At 37.8% G+C, this 18774-nt stretch overlaps 1 protein-coding gene across 2 annotated transcripts in view; it reads right to left on the bottom strand.

Annotated features, from left to right (window-relative positions):
- The window catches only part of GREB1 (growth regulating estrogen receptor binding 1), an 83718-nt gene that overhangs the window by 50606 nt on the left and 14338 nt on the right, over positions 1-18774 (bottom strand). The window contains exons 2-3 of one of the 2 annotated variants that reach the window (XM_014894971.2): positions 4583-4742; positions 330-455 (exon numbers count right to left, since the gene is read on the bottom strand). In XM_014894971.2, coding sequence (XP_014750457.2) covers positions 330-455; positions 4583-4739 — 283 coding nt within the window. In that variant the 5' untranslated portion in view covers positions 4740-4742. The remainder of the gene's footprint in view (positions 1-329; positions 456-4582; positions 4743-18774) is intronic. The other variant, XM_088162419.1, reaches the window with a different exon arrangement.

Genomic DNA, 18774 nt, shown 5'->3' with positions numbered 1-18774 from the left:
AAGCAATAAGAATTATCACACTCATTTTAGCAAATGCTGTGCCTGCAAACTCGACATTTTCAAGGCTATGTTTCCTAAGAGAACAGAAGTTCTATCCTTGTGTCAGGCATTCCAACACAAATGCTTATCTGACACTGAACAAAGACCCTGTCAAATAGAAGAGCAACTGAGAGCAATCCAGCTTTATCTGGCAGGTAATCAACCCTGACATTTTTAGGATTTCTCTATCATATAGATTATCTCATTCTGACAAATTATAGGGGAAATAGCCCAAATTCTACCCTCTTCGGAAGGGCAAATGCTTCTGACAGCACGATTTGTACTCTTACCATCAGTAGTGCAACATCCTTCTGGGGGAGGCTTCATCTGGTAAGAAACAGGAGGACTACTTGATTCTGAGCCTTCTTCTTCATCCTCTTCCTCTTCTTCTTCCTCATTATCTGCTCTGCTGCCTGCTGCAAATTATCATACCATAAATGACTTGGACAACAGAAAATGCTGGCAACAAACCAGCGAGTGAACAGGGTGACCCAGTTACAGAAAGTATTACAGCAAACTGGAGTCTCTCCTCTTGACAATGACTGTTGCCAACTCTTGACAGTTGTTGTTCCTTAAAGCTCCAACTTCCAGTCATGCTTATGACAGAGTATCTTTCACTAAGCAAATAAAGATGTTAGTTCCTGTGCAAAAGAAGTTCAAAAGCATGACTCAACCGCACCTGAGAAAGTAAACCATCTTAAAGGACAAATAAAAAGAAGCCTCAACTTATTAATTTTTTAAATCACATTATTTTAAGATAAGTCCACAATTTTTAGGGGACTAGCTTCTAATGCTTGAAGTCTTGCTGATCAAAACTGTTTAACTGTATCCTTTGTTTATAAAATTAACAGCCAATAAAACCCAAAGTCATTATTTCTTGTCACTTTAGAATGTCCTGGCTACAGTCCAAGTACAGAATTTATTAATTAGGTATTGACCATGTCCTTGGTTTTGTACAGGACTCTGAAAAAACAGTTCCTGCTTGAAACTAGTTTCAGCACAGATGATGCCACAACAAGAACACCTAATTCTCAGCCTGTCTGTCTCCAACCAGAATCCAGAGCTCCAAGTAATGCACTGACACTGTACAGTGTCAAGGAGAGGCAGATGTTCAGGAAGATGATTCACACCAGCCTGTGCTTGGACTGTCCTAGTCCAGGAAGAACTACGGAGGCAATGCTGAATGCTGGAGGGGAATATATGATGCAAGCTTCAATTTTTAGAATATGTTACGTGTGTTTAGAGGGGTTTATTCCAGTGTGTTTCACCCCTTCCAACTACAGGCTGCCTCTTTCCTTCTCTCCACCCAAGGGACAATGTTTTTTTCATGCATGATGCCACAGCCTCAGCAAAACATACTGACCAGTGGCTTCATCCCCTCTTATGGCTCAGATACACTCAAATGGGACAAATGTGGCAAGCAGAGGAGAGCAATTAACTGGTGGATGGGGAAAAAAACCACTTCTCCAGACAGCACTGAGGAACATCTTACATTGAAGAGAGTGCACAAGCACTGAGTGAATCCAGTGGGGTTTATGTCTTAGTCATGTAGGCTTCTAGGTGTCTGTAGGGACACACCTGAAGCAAACACAACAAGAGCTTCCACTGGCAAAATTGGGTGGTGAAGAGCTGCAGGTACTTGAAGACCAGCAGGAAGCTGAATAGCTGCTTGTACTTGGGCAAGTAAAAGAGCAGTTAGGCACTGACATTACTCTGTTGATCCAGGTTTTAGACTTGAAACAGAAAAAAAGTGAAGCAGTGCAGTCATCCTCCAAAGCCCAGTGTCAACTGGACATACTCCCTTTGCTTCAATTGACTTCAGATCAGGTGCTCAGAATCCCATAGGATACCATCAAGGATTTCTCTTTTCTTTCCTATGACCCTCCTCAGAATATCCTTTTATTTTATTGACGAATTATTAAACAATCAGCTAGACAACTACTATAGGAGAAATGAGAACTAGGGAGGAGAAAGTAAATCTGGAGTCTGAAGATCTATCTGTCAAGGTCATTAAGATTTACAGTCCAATCTAGAAGAGGATTTGAAGGGCATGTTTACTTTTGAACTCTGAACATTAAGCTCCAGTCCTGGTGCACAGCTAAGAACAGAACACCAAACACAAGTGTTTAAAGGGCATGGTCTAAAGACAAAAATGCTACAATTGAATGAAGGGAAAAGTGAAACTTTTCATCTATGCTATTTAAATAAAGGGTAAGTTATGTGATATAAATAACTTTGATTAACATCCAAATGCAACGCCAAAGGGCTGAGCCTCTGACTCTTCCTTCCTTCCTTCCTTCCTTCCTTCCTTCCTTCCTTCCTTCCTTCCTTCCTTCCTTCCTTCCTTCCTTCCTTCCTTCCTTCCTTCCTTCCTTCCTTCCTTCCTTCCTTCCTTCCTTCCTTCCTTCCTTCCTTCCTTCCTTCCTTCCTTCCTTCCTTCCTTCCTTCCTTCCTTCCTTCCTTCCTTCCTTCCTTCCTTCCTTCCTTCCTTCCTTCCTTCCTTCCTTCCTTCCTTCCTTCCTTCCTTCCTTCCCCTCTCTCTTTGTGTCAGCTCTGACACTTCATGGAGCCTTTGCTCAGCCATTCCAGCTTGATAACCTGCAAAAAATCAAACTAAGGGGATAAAAAGTGACCAGTTTTCTTTTTTCTTGGTTTATGTATTAAATTAGCGCAGTAGAGGATCCAAATGATAGCAAAAAAAATGAAAAGAGAGAAAATGGGAATGTATGGATAAATGAAGTGAACAGAACAGGGTGAGTTTTATTTCCCTTTTGGACAGAGGTAAAGTGAGGTTTGTTCAACCATAACAGGTGATTGAAGAAAGAAATGGAAAATGGAAGTGGAGACTAAGAAATAAGAGAGCTGCAGCATTTTCAGTTCAAAAGTGGAAAGAGTAAAAGAGAAAGTACTCAAGCATGAGCTGCTGCCACCTGTAAAGGGTTTCATTAGCAATGCACAAGACCCCAAGGATGTCTCTCCGATTCAGGTGCCTCTGGCCCTCAGAGCCCAGGGATTCATGCAGCTAGAAGTGGAAGATTGAATTTCTGACAAAGCTGCAGTACATAAGAGCAGCTTGAAGACCTCTTCCACCTGAGGAACAGCCTAGGAGGCACTCTATTATAGGTCCCTTCAGAGTTCCCCTCGTCTGAAACTTTCATTAAAGGAATGCTCTCTGCCAGGCTGTTATGAGACTTTTAATTACACTTCAATTCTGTTTCCATTATCTGCAATGAACACAAAATCAGGCCCTCGAGGTTTGCAAAGTTCTTTGAAAGTCTTGAAAGAAAAAAAGAAACTACAGAAGTGTGAAATTGCACTATTGTTCCTGAACAATGCATCTGCTCCTGTGGCATCTTTCCCAAGTGATGTCATAATCAATTTTGTGACATCACAGCTGCCATGGAATTTTATTAAATCCTTATGGAAGGGTTTGATAGAAGGATCACTTTGTGCGGGGAATAAGCAGCACATATATTAAAACAATGTTTATTCATTATTTTATCCTATATTAGCAAAAAAAAAAAGGAAAAAGGAGGAAATTACAAATGATGTGTGAGCAGATTATTTTTTTAAGAAACATTCACAGCTGTCACTGTGAGGCAATAGCAAAAACTTTAATCTGTGCAAAATAATTTTATCTGTTACTACTCCTTGGCCTGATTTTGTATGCATGTGTTTGCTACTGTGGACCTCTATGCATTTCTCACTGTAACTGCAGGAAAGTATGACAGGGAAAGTAGATGTGGACAAAAGATATGAAACTCCACCCTCTTGACAGAAATAACTAAATAATCAAATTATTAAACACAACCTTACACCACCATGCCAATGTTATGCACACACCAGTAAACTCACTGGAAACCATGAGACCACTACAAATAACACACCAAATACCAAACTGCATCATGATTTGCTTATCACACCCATACAGTTTATTTAAACTATATTACTGAGAAAACAGGCTTCTGTAAACACACACACAAATTCAGTGGGAAATCCTATGTGTTAAATACCAACTTGTGCGGGGTTTGTGAGAGTACACATCCTAAATTTTTACCTTTGCAACAACAAAATAACTACAAACATCATGCCTGAAGTAATTATAATCCATCTCAAAAGGTAAAAAATATTTCTGCCGTATTATGCACATTGAAAATCAGTCTTAGCATACATGTTTTATAAATCTATTACGAGTTTTCTACCATTTACTGTGTGACTTTCAGCAGTGTATCATAAATTATAGGATAACAGATTTATGTTCCAAATCTCCAAAGACTTTTCCACAAATGTAATGGAACAATTCCTAGAACTTCAATTTATGTGTACAGATGAATCTGAGCAAGTGGTTTAATTTTGCCAAAATAAAAGAGTGCCGTTTGTATTTTTAATCCAATTCTAATACATATATATTTGCAGAGAATAAAAAAATCCAAATAAAAACTTATGCTTATCCATATTATGATTTAAAATGTGTATGCTGAGCTGAGGCTGAGCAAATAGCAGAACTGGCTTTGACAAACATAGAAATTCCGTTTTTTCCTACCTTCCAGTGATGATAGTTGCTGTTCAGCTTCCAAATATAACTGAGAAAATATTGGTCTGGGAACTAAGTTGTTTGAGCGGAGAGAGGCCTCAATAGAATTATGCAACACTTCTTCAAACCGTGTTGTCTTGAGCTGACCAGCATAAGAATTTCCCATCTTCTAAAAAAATTAAAATAAAATAAAAAATAAATATATTTTTAAAAAGACAAAAAGAGAAAAATAAAAGATATTACAATTTAAGCACTCAGAACTCAATCACTGCATGCTGATGCCAGACTCAACGTTTCTCATGGCAAAGAGAAATGCTTCACTGTCCACAAAGAAAGGCAAAGAACATTGTCTGCAGGACTTACTGAGCAGATCCTGCTGGTAAATTACAGGAAGTTATCTAAAAGTAACAGCTTTCTGTAATTCAGCAGAAAGGCAGCAAGCTTTGGCACCTTCTTGAAAAGTGGCTAGAAATCTGATTCAAGTAATTCCTGATTTATATAGCAATTGAGGAGATGCATTTTCAATAGTCAACAATCTATTGTTAAACAGCCTGTCAGTTTTAAGGGATTTGAACAGAATAAATGATCTGGGAAATTGCACAGTTTTGTGTACTTATCTTTGCATGGTCCATCATGGCTGAACACTGGCTAAAGCAGTTCATCACATCTTTTAGAGGTGCTGTCTCATAAATGATGCAGCATTGCTGTAACCCAGACATGGTGAAATGTAACTTTTACTTTTCACCCTAAACAGTGGTTTTCCTTGTAAAACACAGCTTGTTTTCTTTGTTTGTTTTGGGGTTTTTTTTGTTTGGTTGAGTTTTTTTATTAGAATGAAACAGTATCCATCCACATGCATTGATATTGCATTCACTTATTTATTAGGACTTTACTTTTAGTGCAACCATGTAATTTATTTATTCTGTCATTGAGCAGGCAGTCTATTCCAGCTGAATATTCCATGGACTTAACTGACACCTACTTTCCACAGGCAACACAATGGACTGGTGTAACCAAAAGCCATGTCAGCTTTCTTTCCCTGTTACAAAGCAGCTCTTGCCCTGGGCCCCACGTCCTTTCCCTCCTCAAGTAACTGTGAATAGAAAGCATGAAATGCTTCCTGTTTGTGGCAGCAATTCCTAAACACTGAACAGCCCCTCCTGGGCACTGGCTGCTGCTTGGGAAATTAGCCTGTTGGGAAGCATCCTGTAGGAAAACCACTGCGAAACCACACACTGCTTGTGATGGGAAAAAGGGGCTTGAAGGGAACAACATACAAACTTGTTGATTTGGATATCTTTTTATAACTTGGTAAAGCATATTTTAAATATGTAATCATATTTTAGTGTACTTGTTTGTATCATATTAATACTGTATAGAGAGTATAGCTACTACTACATGACATTCTATAATAGATACACACAGTATCAATAGAACCATAATGAGAACTATAAAACAACGGAGGCAGTACTGAAGAAATTTATTTAGACTAAAAGAAGGCTCTACCAACAAAATATTTGCACATATACACAAAATCAAAGAGAGAAGTTGCACTGAATAGTATTGATGCATCCATTTGGTAAAGGGTAAACGGGAAGCTGCAAAGCCTATTAGAGATGCTCGCTGCTAATACAGAAATCAGGATCCATCTTCAAACACAGCAAGCAGATTACAGCTCCCATCCCACACTGACAGGAACCCTCTGGCTCCTTTCGAGTGCTGCTTCCCCCTACACCAAAGGCAGCTGAAGACAATGAGGAAAGCCTGACATCAGCAATGTCCTTAACAAGCTTTATCAAAGGTATATGCAGAAAACCCCAGGTCAGCTCTGAAATTAATTACATTCAATGCTGAATGCTTGCTCAGGATTTATGGAGCCCACGAGTGGTCAGAAGAGAAGCCCTGTATTTAATCCTGAGGATGCCAGAAACCAGAATTTTATCAATGTAATGTTACAGATGAGAAACCAGAGAAGGAAGGTTAAGATTATATTATTTGTGAAAGAAGTGGGTTTTGGAATCCTTTGCAACACAAGAATTATTATCTATGTCTATTAGGCAGTTAATTTAATTTTGTGAATGGGTTGGTGAAAAGAAACAAAAATATCCTTTCTGGATTTGTAAACTCTCAGGTAGTTGTGTGATCTTACAATCAATGTAAACACAATCATAAACCCAGGAACCTATTTTGGAGATAAATATTTTTTAGCCACTTTTCATCATCAAATTCACACCACTGGAAACAGAAAATGGGCATTACAGGGGCTTTTTTGCCAGCACCAGCCTCTGCTGTTCAGAGTCCCAGTGACTCTCAATTGCAAGAGAAATTATTTCTCTAAAGCAAGCAAGGGAGAAAGCGTTTCCCACTAGCTATACAATAGTTGTCGTCCCCACTTTTCTTTAGAGCTGCTCAGAATGTGGCATCTGAATTGCCAATTACTGACACTATGGCATCAGGAATCAAAAAACAAGTCCTATGTCCCTGATTCAATGAATTCAGCACTCCCAGCCCTGATTTATGTTTCTCTTGGATATCACTGGGTGCCACAGGCGAAACTTTCAAATGCTTGTGAAAGTCCAAGCCATACACATAGACTGTGACCAGATCTACTGAAAAGAAACCCCATACACGGATACAGAAGGATGGCCCTCGACTCCATCTACTGATAAATCCCAGGGCACCTCCCTATCACATGGCCAGTTTCCATAGAGAGCATGCAGAGGAAAATACTTGCCAATATAAGGAGGGGAAAAAAGGCAAAGAGCTAGACCTGGAAAAGCCTCATAATAACATGATAAAAAAACAGACACAAAAAACCACTCTGAGCAACTTGGGAGCCTAAGAAAAGATTGCAGATACAAATGGAGCAGGTCAGGCCAATGCTTTTGAAACCCATGGATAATGCTGGCAAAGAGATATACTAAGTCCAGGCAGCTGAAAATGTGAGTAAAAATTTGCTAGTCACTGAAAGGAGCATCTTAAATTCTAAAGGAACTGTCAGCATTTCAGTGGTCAACAAGGAATACGTGACTAAGAAAAATGGGGACCTGCTTAAGGGTTAATGTCTGTCACATACAGAGTCAGCTTCAAGTTCAACTGCAGTTGAACTAGTCAGGGTTTAAGAAGACCTGCTATGAGCCTGTGAAATAATCCAGGGTTTTTAACAGCTCCCATTGAAAGAGACTGATAAGTAAAGCCTGCCCTCAGCAGAAACTAAGGAAATTAAAGAGTATATGTGTCCTGTGTTTCGGTGACTTAAAAAAATAATCAAGGTAATTAAGTGGGAAAATAGAAAGACCTGGTTGATTACTAAGAAATTCAGCCTTAGATACAACTTACAGATGATTACAGGTGAGAATGTTTCATATTAAGTTGCAAGTTTTTTGAATTACACATTATAATTGACACTGCTACTTTACTACATTAATCCTTTCATTGAATATGTAAATATGATTTCCGAGTTTGAGGAGCTAGGTTTCATTCCTTTGAAATAGTTTAAGAGAGTAATTTCTATTGTATCATTTCTAAGAGGAGAACAGCAAGATGTTCTCCTGCTCTCCAACAGAATTTGCTATCACTATGACAAAAGGCAGTTTTTCGCTTGCATAGAATTAAAGGATTTGTTTGCATGGATTTATGTCTCTAAAAGGCTATCTATTAATTTTTTTCTGTGAGCAGGGAGAAAGTATTATTTACTTCAGGTTAACAATTTGTTAACAGAATAGTACCAGGAAAGTTGTGTGATCCTTTTGCCCTTTGAACATAAGTCATCCAGTAACGCCCAAAATCTGTGAATATTTCTAAAGTTCAGTAAAGCCTCTAGTGATTCTTTAAAAACTATTAAAAACATCAGTCTAAGAAGAAAGAAATCTTAGGGTAAGGACTTGTAAATATATATGGTATGTATATAAATATAACTATGAGAAGAAAAATAAATTTGGAGATGGCACAAAACTGATTCTTTTCAATTGTAGTGATACATCCTGAAAAATCCTCCTCATGGAGTCAGTCCAACCTTGAAACATCACAATTTACTCTTTTATTTCCACGAAGCTATCAGTAATTCCAGTGTTTTCTGTACCTTTGGATTTGGAAGACTATATTATTTTTTATCTCCTATATTAATGTCTGTCACATGTAGAAGTGATACTGTGTTACATAAAATACATACACAGGTTACATAAAATCTATTCCCACAGGTTATATAAAATTCTTGATTCAGGAGAACTAAATTACACTGGTACTCAGCCCCACGAGACCCAGTATAGTATTATAGGTTATGTCTTTACTACTAACCTCAAAATAAGGTTACTCCAACCAAAATGCCCTCTGGGAACAGTCACTGGTCCATTGTGACTCCTGAAGTGTGTTGAGGAACTACTGAAGAGAGGGAGTACAAGCACCAGAGCTATGCCAACACATTACAACAGAAAATTGATTTCTGGCACACAGAAATCTCTCCTTTAATTGTTTCATTCAGTAATACAGCTTTAGTCCACATGGACAACGACAAATCAAAAATTGCTCTTCCAGAAATAAACCTAGTTGTTCATGTACCACAAAATTATCACTTGTAGAAGTAATTTACAAAGCTTTTTCTCTGTCAATACAAAACTACCTAAAAGCATTGTAAAGAGGTGGATTACTGCCAATTTCTGAGAAAAATACTAGTTTCTGGAAGTCAAATCTGTTTCCTCACTATTCTGCCAGACTGACTTGGCAGTAAGAGAGAGGAAAAAAGGGCTCAGAAGACTGATGTTTATGATATAATACTGGAGCGTGGGAAACATCACCTCATTTGAGATTACTTCCAGACCAACATTTTAACAAAATGATTTTCACCATATTCTTCAAGAAGGGTTTGATTTTCTTCTGTTAGTCTTACTCAGAAAGAGAATTTTTCAAGCTTCAAAAGATGCTGAGAAATGAAATTACAATCCCCTGCTGAGCCCAACTTGACCAATACCAACAAGAATAGAATCAGTAGTCACTTATGGATCTGTTGATTGAAATCCACTTCTTCAGGGAAGTAATTTATTCCTCGGCAGTAAAGCTGTCAGATGAATGAGAAGTCTCTAGCCATTCCGTGTTTCATATATGGCTAAAGTTTGGCAGTTCAGTAGACCCCTTTTGGCCCATTACATTTTAAATGAAGCATAAAATCTTTAAATAAAACCACATTTACCTTTGCCAGAAATTCTAGCTCATTCTCTGTTACCAGATCTTAGAACTTCTATATGTCTTGTGGACTTATATGAGAAATGTTATCTAAAGACCGGTCCAGATTAAACTTAATAGCTTCCAAAAAATTTGGATAGTAGCTCATGATAAAACACAGAGACTCTGATTAAGGTTGATGACAGGTCACAGAGAACTTAATCCCACCACCTTTACACAGCCAAGAACAATTCTGCTGCAGTTCCCATAAAATGAATATACTGTAACAAGACTACTCAGATCTCTCTACCGCTTTTTTTTTATCTTCTGTTTGCTTTTAATTTTTATCTGAGGTCTTCTTTTGATTTTGAAAATCAGGGTGACTACAGACAGGGATTTTCTCCTGCATCAACAGTGGGATCATTTCCTCCCGACTCACGTTTCCAAGCAACAGGATGTTGGAACAAGAGCGCAGATTGAAAGGTGTCAAAGGTGTCAAGATTTTTTTTTTTTTTTGGCAAGTGTAGATTCCAAGCCAAATTCCTTATATTATTCACTGAATACAGACACTTTTCCAATTAAATCAATACAGGAATATTCCCCCACCTACTGAAAAATCAAGTCAGTTTCCTAACTGACCAATATAAAAAAGGATGAATACAAACCTGGACAAATCAATGTTAAACCACCCTAATAAAAACACTATTAAAAAGCTGTTATTTTTTCTTCAGGCAGGAAATAAATAAAAAAATTTAATGGATCATTCTTATTATGGATTTATTCACATCCATTTTTGGCCATGGTAAAGACAACTTCATCTAAAAGAAAGTATTTACTTATTTTTGCTGAATTTTTTCAATTGCTAAGCCAATAAGTATTACTTCTGAGTGTTAATTTTTGCGATTAAAATACTACAATTCATTCAGGAAATAGCAAAAATAGCAAATGAATATTTTCTATAGAAAAAGGAAAAATAATTTCCTGATATGTCTGAAAAAAAACCCCAAACAAACAAACAAACAAAAAAAACTTCTCATAAAAATTCAACTTTACATTGAACCAAAAAAAAAAAATAAAGCTAGAACAATCTAAGTTGTCATAAACTCATTAAAATATGCAACTATGCTGGGAGATCTGGACTAAGGCATGTTGGCAATTTAGTGACAAGGAATCCAAGCTGTGACAGCTTACACTGTAGTTTTCTGGGGAAACAGAAAACTCCAATTGCAATCAGATTCCTTTAATTAATTGAGGATGAAAGACTGTTTTGGTTTTAAGACGCAGTTTGATCCTCCTTTATGGCTACAGAAAACGTAAACTTCCTTCACCCTAGTAACTTTCATGCCTACTCTAAAACCAGAGCTGAATTTTTCTGAGACATTTAAAGTACTGTTTTGTGCTAAAATGACACTATATTTTATTTTAAATAGAAGAAAATATGCCAACTCATAACAGAAAATTCTTTGTTAAGAGCCATATATTGGATTACCATTCAAGTTTTAAAAAAAACATAATCATAAGCACTATTGGGACTGACGCCTGATAAAAATCTGTAGCTGCAAAAAGAATTCAGAAGAAATCTTTACTTAGACTTTTTACAAGTGACTCAGCATCTACTATTAATCTATTTTAATTTTCACTGGAAATGTATTTTAGACATAATGATGACACCGGTTTTCATTTATTTCCTTCTTGTTTTAACATGAACCTTTTTTTCAAAGACTTGTCATTCCTTTATATCCTGACAACCGGGCCAAGGAGCCACTTGATAAAAATAAATGTGAGCTGTGGGTGATAGTCCAGTTCTGTATTAATAGTGCAAACTGAACCTAATATATAATATGGCAATAAATATATTTAAGCAATGGCACTTCATCCTGTAAATGCTTTCACATTCCTCTGTGCAAGAAACAAAGTATTTGATGCAGATTGCCTTGATTTTCCTACAGGATCTCATAAACTTTACAGGTGTTACTGGAGAGAAAATCCCTTATCAGCAGTTTCCAGCACAGTGCAGCTGATATGCTTTACTATTTCTCCAGCACAGAGCCCTGATCCTGTGGCTGGTCAGGCAGTGCTGCCTTGGCTCCCATTTGGCTTTTGTGAATTGCTTTGATCAGCTCCTGGCTTTGGATGAAAGCAATTCTTTCAGAGGCCACCTTCAAACTCTCTTAAAAAAGAATTACATACATAAAACCAATTGAGCTTGTTAAGCAATAGGAAGAAGCCAAGTAGAGGTAGGAGAAAGGGAGGGAAGGAGGTGCCACAAATCAGAGCTAGGAAGCAATGATCAAAGTGGTGACTGGAAAATTAGTAAAAAATATCCCCAAGTTGTACAAGTCTGGGGCATTCTCTCTCACTATTACCTAAGGACACACAATTCTCTTTCCAAGAACTGTCTCAGACGTCTCCTCTGTACCTTTGAGAACAGCCACTTGAGATCTGAGAGTAAGGCAGCAGGGAGCAGACTGGCAAGCCAGGAGAAAAAATTCTAAGAAACCAGAACTTGGGGCACACTACTCTTTCTTCTGGTTACTGGTGCTATAGAGTGTTTCCAAGAATCTTTTCCAAATCCAAAAGGAGTATACAAAGAATAATGCTGTACTGATTGTACAAGTTAGCTTTTAGAGCCATCCTTAAAACCAGACTTTTGTTATTCCTGACACCAAACCTCCAAACTCATTCCTACCCCTACCCCTGCAGGCTCAGCCCTGGAAGCAGTGCAGCAGAGCTCTGTGGGGCAGCCACACGGACACAGAGATATCAGAATGTGCAGCTTAAACCCACTTTGGAGCTGCCTGTCAGCAGAGGCAGAGCCAGTACCCGTGGCAGTTCTCCAAGGATACACACAGAGTGCACAGGTTCAGAGGCTTCACCTCATCCACAGCGAATGCCCTGACTGCCTGAAAGACAGCTTCACTGATTTCTACCAGCAGAGCACACTCTACTGTGTCTGGGTCATATTTTCCATCTAATGAACAAAGAGTGGACCCAAATACAATGGGAGCAGTCTAAAATGTGCCTCACCATCTGTGGATAGCAAATACATGTCTAGATGAGCGTATTACATTACAAAATAGATCTGAAACTCAGGGTTTACTCAATCAGGAAGTCGATTGCACGAGTATTATATGTTGAAAATACACTAAACAGGAAATATTCAAACAACATGCAAACAAAAATATGCAATCCAAAGCATTAATCAAATATGTTTAGTTAAAAGTATCAGTGGAATCCTCAAATTTAATTAATTTAAGAAACTGAACATAGCAGTTTTAGATCTGAGTGGTCTAAACTCTTTGAGAGTTTAAAAATTCCTAAGAGGAAATCACTAGAACCAAGGACAGCAAACAAGAGACAGAAAATGCAGACAAATTAATTATATTTAAAGCATTAATATTAGCTGTAAAAAGTCTCACAAATATTATAGTTGAACAGTAACCAATATAAAGTAGTATATGCTATGATACATTAATATTTTTATTACATAGTATTTTCAGCATGGAAATATGCAATTAAAAATATACTGTACCCTACAGAAAGCATGTGCTCCTCAGTGGCTTCCAGTAAAGGACTCCTGATTGCAGTGCTGAATACCTTACACCTGTGGTAGCTGCCAGTGAGGACGTCTTTGTGGAGCTTTTTTTTTGTTTGTTTCATTTAGAAGAGTCTGGTGCTTGGCAAATTGGTGAGCACACTTAAGGCTCCTGAGTCAGCACTGTGCTCAACTGAACAACTCAGTCGGGTCACCATGACACGAACACACTCCTGTCACAGTACAGCACAAGAAGGTTTCAAAGCTATCTATTCTGCAACTATGGCAAAAACTAAGTAATGAGACCACAATATACCCTGGCAGGCTGTTCTCTAATTTTTGTGCTGGCTATACTAAATGATAAATGGTCTGATTTTATGTCTTATTAATACAAAAGTGCTGTGCTGGGTCATAGTGATCCCAGCCAGGCACACACAAATCTATCAGTCTGAAACATTATTAACATCAACAGTTTTGTTGGAGGCTTTTGGAAGGACTGAAAGAGTTTGGGGTTTTTTAAGAAATAAGGGTGTTCTTTTGTCCTATATAGATATCGAAATCACTAAAGAGAGCATAAAGTGTGTTCTGTAGACATTTTGTTTTGCTAATAGAAGAAAAGATTAACAGAATGAAATCAGGTATGTAGCAATATTATCTTTGTGTTGGTACTATGCCCATATCTCCTTCACAAAAGGATAGGAAATCAAAACAATATTTGAGAGAACATGTTCAATATAACACTGGATATACAAAGAAACAGCTGTTGCATCATGTTTAAACAAACACTGCATCTTTTCAAGATACAGCTAGAGTACACATACAGAGAATGTTTCTGGTAAAAACATATTTATCAAACATTTCTTTAGGTAACAAATAACTTCAGAAGATAAAAGCAATAATTCTGATAATTGAATTTTCTTTTTCTCATATCTCCAAGTCGTGCAAAATTCAGATAAATGCTTGATTTTAAACTCAGTTAAATATTACTGAAATGAGTAAAATCAAGCACTTGTCTAGACTCCGAGTTGAATTAAGTTTCTATGTAACCTTATATGCAGCATTATAAACTTTATATGCAGAGTAGTTGTGGCACAGCTTGTGAAACTTCATTTTCACCCTCGACTCTCAGGACATGGTTTCACGACTGGCTCAAGCTGCTCTAAAGTCAGGTTACTGCTGAAAAACAACATCTCTCACTGTTGTATATTCCCCCTCTGCTGTTCAGTGGCATTGATGTCAGCTGATATAACTGAAGACTTGTAGATTTTGTAGGGTCATGTTTTGCTAGATCAGATCCCTCATCCAGCTATGCATAAAGTATATGGCCATTAATATATGCAAAGGAAAAGTACATGGCTAGGGAGGGTGGTAAGAACAGTATCTTTTTCTATAAAAATGCTTTAAATAACATTTTTAAGTTTTAAAGATACACCTTCTGATTCTTCTGTAACATAAGAGGGAAAAATCTGAATTTTAAAGCCTATTCAAGAGTTGTTGGGAACTTCGGTGACTTAGTGCTTTCACTGAAAACAATTTTTATATTAATTGAAAGTTTTCATTGTTTATTTGGTAATTATTTTTAATGTATGCTCTCTCAATATTCTCAACATGCTTCAATTTTTGATTGGCCCTGAACTGGTCAGGTAGTTCTACTGGATGATCACTGCGGGTCTCTTTCAACTGACAGACTCTACTCTGGTCTAGTCAATTTTATTCTTAGGTTTTAGATGAAAGCACTCCATTTAAGAACGTGAAAAAGAAACTGTCCAGAAAGTAGTAAATAATGATTTAGGAAAGTGACTAGTACCCGTTTCTGTTACTATGGAAAAGAACTAGAAGCTTTAAAAATGTTCTGTATTTAGCACCAAATACAGGAGACCTCAGCCATGCATTTTCCAGTAGAGTACAAAATCATTCAGCTAAGAAATGAGGAATGACTGACTGGTTTCCTATCAGCACTGTACAACTGTGTATCTTCAACATATTAACTTGACCAAACTGGCACTTGAAATACTATACTGACAGCCAAAGTTTAGAGAAATCCAAAAGGAAAACAAACATTGCAAGAAATAGATATGCATGTGTGTGAGAGGTGATTTTTGAAAGAGTCACTTTTAATAATTTACCAGGCCAACAAAAACAAAAGCCAGGAAATTCACCTTTTAAAGAAGTATAACTTCACTAATGCCAGCCAAATATATCTGCCCCATAACTGTAGTGCATTCATGAGAAAAATTTCTCTAGGATGCACTGCCCAGGATGTTTTCTAGAATGAAGTACTGCAGTGTCTGTCTCTGATTTTGCCTTGTGGCTGGAAACACCACATCAGTGTTAAAGAATATTAGCATAGGGCAGATGTTGAAGAAGAACATGTTAACCTGATATTAGGAATGGATATGCAGAAAGGAAAAGAAGCCTGTCTGCTTTGGATATAAGCAGAAGTTCCAGAGGAGGAGAAAGGGCAAGAGGGCACAAAGGGCTCTATTGTGTTTGACTAGTAGACAGAGCAGGAATTCCAGGAATGGGCAATGAGGATGGAGTTTATGTATAAGAGACCTTGTATACAGAAGCAGTGAGAGTTAGTCATTATGCAGCTGCTGATACAACATCAACCAGAAAAGAGGGGCTCTGCCTGCTGAAATGAGCTGCTAAATCTGTGTGTGAAATGAGTCAGTAATGTAAGTGATGAGTTGACAGAACAGTTGTTAGGCGAAAGCTGACCGTGAAATTACCCCAACAAAAGGTACGTAAAATACATACCTTGTACCCTAAGCGTTAAAGAAGAGAATCTTATTTTACAGGACTGTATAAGGCATGTTTTTCACAAATTGAGAACAGTGGAATAGAAGTGAAACATGTTACTTGAGGTCATACTCTCATGGTTACAAGATTTTCAAAAGTCTAAAGCAAAGGTTACAATAAAAGCACAAAAATCATAAATGGCATCATAACAGCAGTTTAGCAGGATATGCATTTTTAAGGCAGAACAAGGAAAGAGTTGGTCCCTTGTGCAATCAGAAAGGAAAATTAAGATATGACCGTAAAATTTAATGGTTATGGTTTTTTTCCCAAGAATATGAGAGAAAGTTATTCATGATCAAATAACTGATTTATCCAGCAACTTTAGCAGGTAAAAGTGGAGAGTGTTACTTGAAAAGTCCCCAAGAAGTTAGTATTTGAAGCATTCTGCATGCAGACTGTGTATGAAAAAACTACTACTGGATTCTACCAATCAGAATGACTTACATAGAATATAGTATAGTGAAACAACTATTTTTCTTCTCAAAATGTTTTTAAAATGGCTGTAGTCATACCTGTCTTTTGTGTTTATATGGAAATAATATTGGAGCGTGTATAAAATCTTACATAAAATATCATCTATATAAGCTAAAAATACATACCACACTGGTATGGAGGGTATTTAGGTGGAGCCCATATCTATTCATGGTGATTGTCTCATCCATGAGAAACACAGTATTGTACTTTGAACATGTACAAATGGAGACCTTTAAGATCACCTAGAAATACAGACTGCAATTCAGCTGCCTAACCACATGCATTGTCTAAATTTGAGATGTTCTGGGTGATCCTGTCTGGATTCTGACTGCTGCTCCAAAGAAGCAGAGCTCTGAAGCAACTCCTCTGTCATTTGTGCCAGTCCTTTATGGACACCTCAGGTAAACCAATGAACTGGATAAACCACGAAACCAGGCACCTATATTTAGGCAACTGAATTAGATTCCAGGTATCTGCTGTTTCACTAGGCAGAAATTTCCATTTTAATCAATAAAACCAAATGAGAGAGATCTGAGAGATGATTCAGCTGATCAGCTGCCAGTGTTTATTTAGCTCAACATGAGCTGACTCCCACTCTTAGCTCCATTGACCACACTTGGCTTCTCTGACCACAGCGTGCTGCAGCTGTAGCTGCACAAGACCTCCATATTTAGAAGACTTAGGGCTCAACTCAGTTGTTGCATAAAGACGTACAGTGCTCTTTTATGTGCTCCAGGGTATCTGAGGCAGTGACACAGGTACCACAAACACCTGTAGGAGACCATGCCAAGCTGGATACCTAAGGGCATCTCAAATTGCAAAAGAAGCACGTGAACAAGACACAGAATCACATCCTCCATCTCAAACTAAATCCTACTCTCAGAGTCAAAAACTGGCATGTCTATGGGTACATCTACATTGTTAAGTGACTCAGCTTCCAGTTTGCTCCCAGCTCCCCATCGCCTGATCACACTGTGTACACAATGGTTTACATCCAAGCACTGTGCACTCAGCTTTAGTGCTGCAAGTAGTTAAATAAGGCCCTGCTTTCTCCAGAGACTGAAAAATTAAAATAAACAGGGTCATGCTGACCTCAAGGCAAGTAACAGACTTAATTACTGCAACAGACAACGATGAATCATACCTAAGCAAACCTCCCATTCCTCTTCAATAGAATGCATTATTAACCACACTAGTTTTACAACTGGTACAACCTACACCAGAAAAATCCTTCCTTTCTTCAGGGCACAATAGGAATATTTCAGAATGTCACATCTGTTTCTTCATCACTCTTAACAGTCACAAACTGTTGCTGCTTTCATGTCTTACCCACATTAAATTTTTATTCACATGCTGCACAAAAGCATCCACCACATATTCAGTCATGCTGTATCTGTGTAAAAATCTTAAATGCATTTTCAGAGACCGTTTTTTAAAAACTTGAAAACTACAGCCTACTGATACTTCTGTAGCTATTAAAGACTCCAACTGTTCAAAACACTTCCTTAAGAGTGTTCCTTCATCTGTAGTAATTGTCGTATGGGCAAAAAAGCCTCTGAACCTCTAGGCTGAGTAACATCCCTTTGAATGCTTAGAAAAACAGCTCTTAAGAACTCTCAACTTTCTGCACTCTCTTTGTGAAAGACCTCATATGCCAAGCCATGTGATGGAGGATGCTGTACAGTACATTGGGTCAGGAGACAAGACGGGGCACCATCTTATACCTGGGGAACAGGCACATTACATTCTGCTGTGAACGTGAACTGAAACTAATTGAACAAATCCTGTGCTCAGTGTGTGTGAGTTGATATGCCTGTGCTAACCCACTGCCTGTCTCAGCTACTGACTGAGACAGTGAGGATGCTATTCCACTGCAAACTACTAAAGATACTCATACCATCCCCACTCATTGTATGTTTTGTACCTATTTCCCAATTTACCATTTAGGTGTGTTTCCAAGCCCCACATATTTGGAAAGAATCATGTCTGTGTGTAGCCATGGACGGCTTTTTTCATATTCAGTGCATCAAGAGAAGAACACGTATGTCTGTTTGCAAGCCAAACAAATATAGCACAGTGCAATTATACACAAAGCTGCTGTACTGCAGCACATCTTTCTAGTCAAACATCTTACTTTAATTATTATGAATCATTAGAGTTTTAATCTCTTTAGTTGACCTTGGGTTTATATATTTTTTTCTTAAGAATTCTATCATCTGGTCACTTATAATAC

This window comes from Sturnus vulgaris, chromosome 3, assembly GCF_052056855.1.
Source record: "Sturnus vulgaris isolate bStuVul1 chromosome 3, bStuVul1.hap1, whole genome shotgun sequence".
Taxonomy (NCBI): domain Eukaryota; kingdom Metazoa; phylum Chordata; class Aves; order Passeriformes; family Sturnidae; genus Sturnus; species Sturnus vulgaris.
Note: the sequence above shows the minus strand (reverse complement) of the source record. Positions and strands in the feature narration are given on the sequence as shown.